Here is a 2,705-nt window from a genome sequence, read left to right as displayed (position 1 = left end):
TGAAATAAAACAAAATAATTGGGGTCAAATTTATGTTTGACTTTTTTAATTAGTATGAATCTTATTCAATATTATTAATAGGTTCAGAATTCAATTGGATGCTACGACCCTATACTAAGATATATCCAGCTGAAACTTTAATCAAGAAAGAAACCTGTCAGATGCTACTAATTCTTGGTACCTGGAGTTTGTTACACTAGCAACTACAGATTTATTTACCCAATAATTTTAAAACGCATGACCTTATGAACAGTCAGCCAGACACAGCCTTTCAACTGAGTCCTACTCCTAACTACACAAGTACCTTTACTTTTTACACGTCTTTAGCTTTGGCGATTATCTTGACTTTGTTGCCGTTGGCCTGGAGAATATCAAAATATTTACGTTATGTTTTTCTTTTTGCTCGTAACTTAATTAAGGAAACTCTGATTTCAACGTAAATACCCTCGTTTGAATACCTTATCTTTATTTTCATGGTTTTAATAGTTATATACAACGCAAATTTTTATATATTGTTTCTAAAACGTATTAGAGAAAAAATACGTTAGATCTTAGGGCAACCAAAAAAAGACTAATTTCGCATATATTTTTTTATACAACTTGTATATTGACGTACATTATATGTAGATGTCAATAACTACAGTAGATCTAACTTAATTTTGTTCAATTTATTGACATATAGATTTAAAAATAGTAAATCATATTTAATTGACATATATATTAAAAATATAAATACCCATTCCTTATAAGTAGGGGTTAGCATATGGGTGAGCGCGAGGAGTGGGTGGGAGCAAGAAATATTGATTGAAATTTATTTTAAAAATCAGCTCCCTAGTATGTTTTGATTTTAAAGAAAAGGATATGATGTGTTTCTGCTTTAGAAATAAGAATCGTCGAAATCTTAAATAACACTAGAGAAGAGTTCAAATAAAAATATTTTAAATTCTTTGTTGGCATTTCACAAATAATATTAATTATATTCCAAAAATGTAGGCGGCAAACTATAAATTATTTATTAGAGGAGGGACATAATTACCACAACAATTGTTTGGACAAAAAATGAACAAAAAAAAAAGAGTACACGTTTTTCCTTTTCTAATCTCAAAACAGTTATCTATACATACTTTTTGCTCAACTTCACCCTGAACAGAACTTATAAATAGGGGTAAATATTTCAAAGGGTGCAAGGAGAAGGCGGAAGCGAGACATCAGCTGCCTGTTATATGGTTTTTGTGGGGGGAAAATGACTGCTATACTAGGTCAATTGAGAAGTCCCAGACCTAACATATAGACGGCGCTACAAGAATTTTAAAAAAATTTGGTTTTTAGTATCCCTAATGCTCAAAAGATGCATAAAAACATTTGATAGCTGTCGGATCATTAGATTCTGAATTATAGCATTTTGAGTGAAGCAACTTTTGTTATTGTGAAAAATGGATAATAAGGAATTTCGCGTGTTAATAAAATATTGCTTTTTGAAGTGAAAAAATACAGTTGAAGCAAAAACTTGGCTTGATGCCGAGTTTCCGGACACTTCCCTAGGAAAGTCAACCATCAAGGATTGGTATGCTAAGTTTTGACGTGGTGCAATGAGCACCGAAGACGGTGGACGCCCAAAAGAGTTTGTTACCGACGTAAACATTAACAAAATCCACAAAATGATTTAGAAGGACCGTAAATTGAAATTGAATGAAATAGCAGATACTCTAAAGATATCAATTGAACGTGCACATCATATGATTCACGAATATTTGGGTATGACAAAGCTCTGTGTAAAGTGGGTGCCGCGTGAGATCACTTTTAAACAGAAACAACGAGGAGTTGATAATTCGAAGCAATGTTTGAAGATGATCAAGCGTAATAAACCCGAGTTTTTGCGTCGATCTGTACCAATGGATGAAACATGGCTACATTATTTTACTCTGAATTCCAATCGACAGTCATCCAAGTGGACTGCACAAAATGAACCCGCTCCAAAGTGTGGGAAAATACTACAGTCGTCTGGCAAGGTTATGGTTTTGGGATGCACATTGAATAATTTTCATTGACTACCTTGAAAAAGGAAGGTTCATTAACAGCAACTATTACATAGTGTTATTGGATCGCTTGAAAGGCGAAATTGCCGAAAAACGGCCGCATTTGAAGAAAAAGAAAGTGCTGCTTCATCAAGACATGCACCTTGTCACAAGTCAGTGAAAACGATGGCAAAAATCCATGAATTGGGCTTCGAATTGCTTACTCCTCCACCGTATTCTCCAGATCTGGCCCCCAGCGACTATTTCCTGTTCACAGATCTCAAACGAATGCTCGATGGGAAGAAATTTTCGTCGAATGAATAGGTGATCGCCGAAACTGAGGACTATTTTGAAGCAAAGGACAAATCGTACTACAAAAATGGTATTGAAAAGTTGGAGGATCGCTATAATCAGTGTTGAAGGAATTATGTTAAATAAAAAAACTGAATTTTGCCCAAAAATGTGTTTTGCTATGGTAGGCCGGGGACTTTTCAATTGACCTCTTAAAGAGGAAACCTTCTACATTGAAATTAGTATTAGTACAGGGAAAATGTTATAAAATTAGGTTTAAACAGAGAAATATTTTTTTTTTTTTTTACATAAAAGAAATTACAATAATTATCTTATAGAAAGAAATTTGAACTGCCTAATAAAGAACGAATAAGAGACAAATAACGACAAAAGAACCAT

At 33.6% G+C, this 2,705-nt stretch overlaps 1 protein-coding gene across 1 annotated transcript; it reads left to right on the top strand.

The window, feature by feature from the left end:
- Positions 1–1,757: 1,757 nt before the first annotated feature.
- LOC139905097 (histone-lysine N-methyltransferase SETMAR-like) lies at positions 1,758–2,339 on the top strand. Its single transcript, XM_071887499.1, has 2 exons — positions 1,758–2,009; positions 2,079–2,339. The coding sequence occupies exons 1-2, from the start codon at positions 1,758–1,760 to the stop codon at positions 2,337–2,339; spliced, it is 513 nt and encodes a 170-aa protein (XP_071743600.1).
- The last annotated feature ends 366 nt before the right edge of the window (positions 2,340–2,705 follow it).

Source organism: Lepeophtheirus salmonis, chromosome 4 (genome assembly GCF_016086655.4).
Source record: "Lepeophtheirus salmonis chromosome 4, UVic_Lsal_1.4, whole genome shotgun sequence".
NCBI classification, from domain to species: Eukaryota; Metazoa; Arthropoda; class Copepoda; order Siphonostomatoida; family Caligidae; genus Lepeophtheirus; species Lepeophtheirus salmonis.
This window is presented reverse-complemented; position numbering and strand designations above follow the sequence as displayed.

What these genes read in the sequence shown, in the direction of transcription:
- LOC139905097 (XM_071887499.1), top strand. Translation starts at nt 1,758, where the DNA reads ATGACAAAGCTCTGTGTAAAGTGGGTGCCGCGTGAGATCACTTTTAAA. An exon ending in TACTACAGTCGTCTGGCAAG is followed by an intron (nt 2,010 to 2,078) that starts GTTATGGTTTTG and finishes GTTCATTAACAG; the next exon opens with CAACTATTACATAGTGTTAT.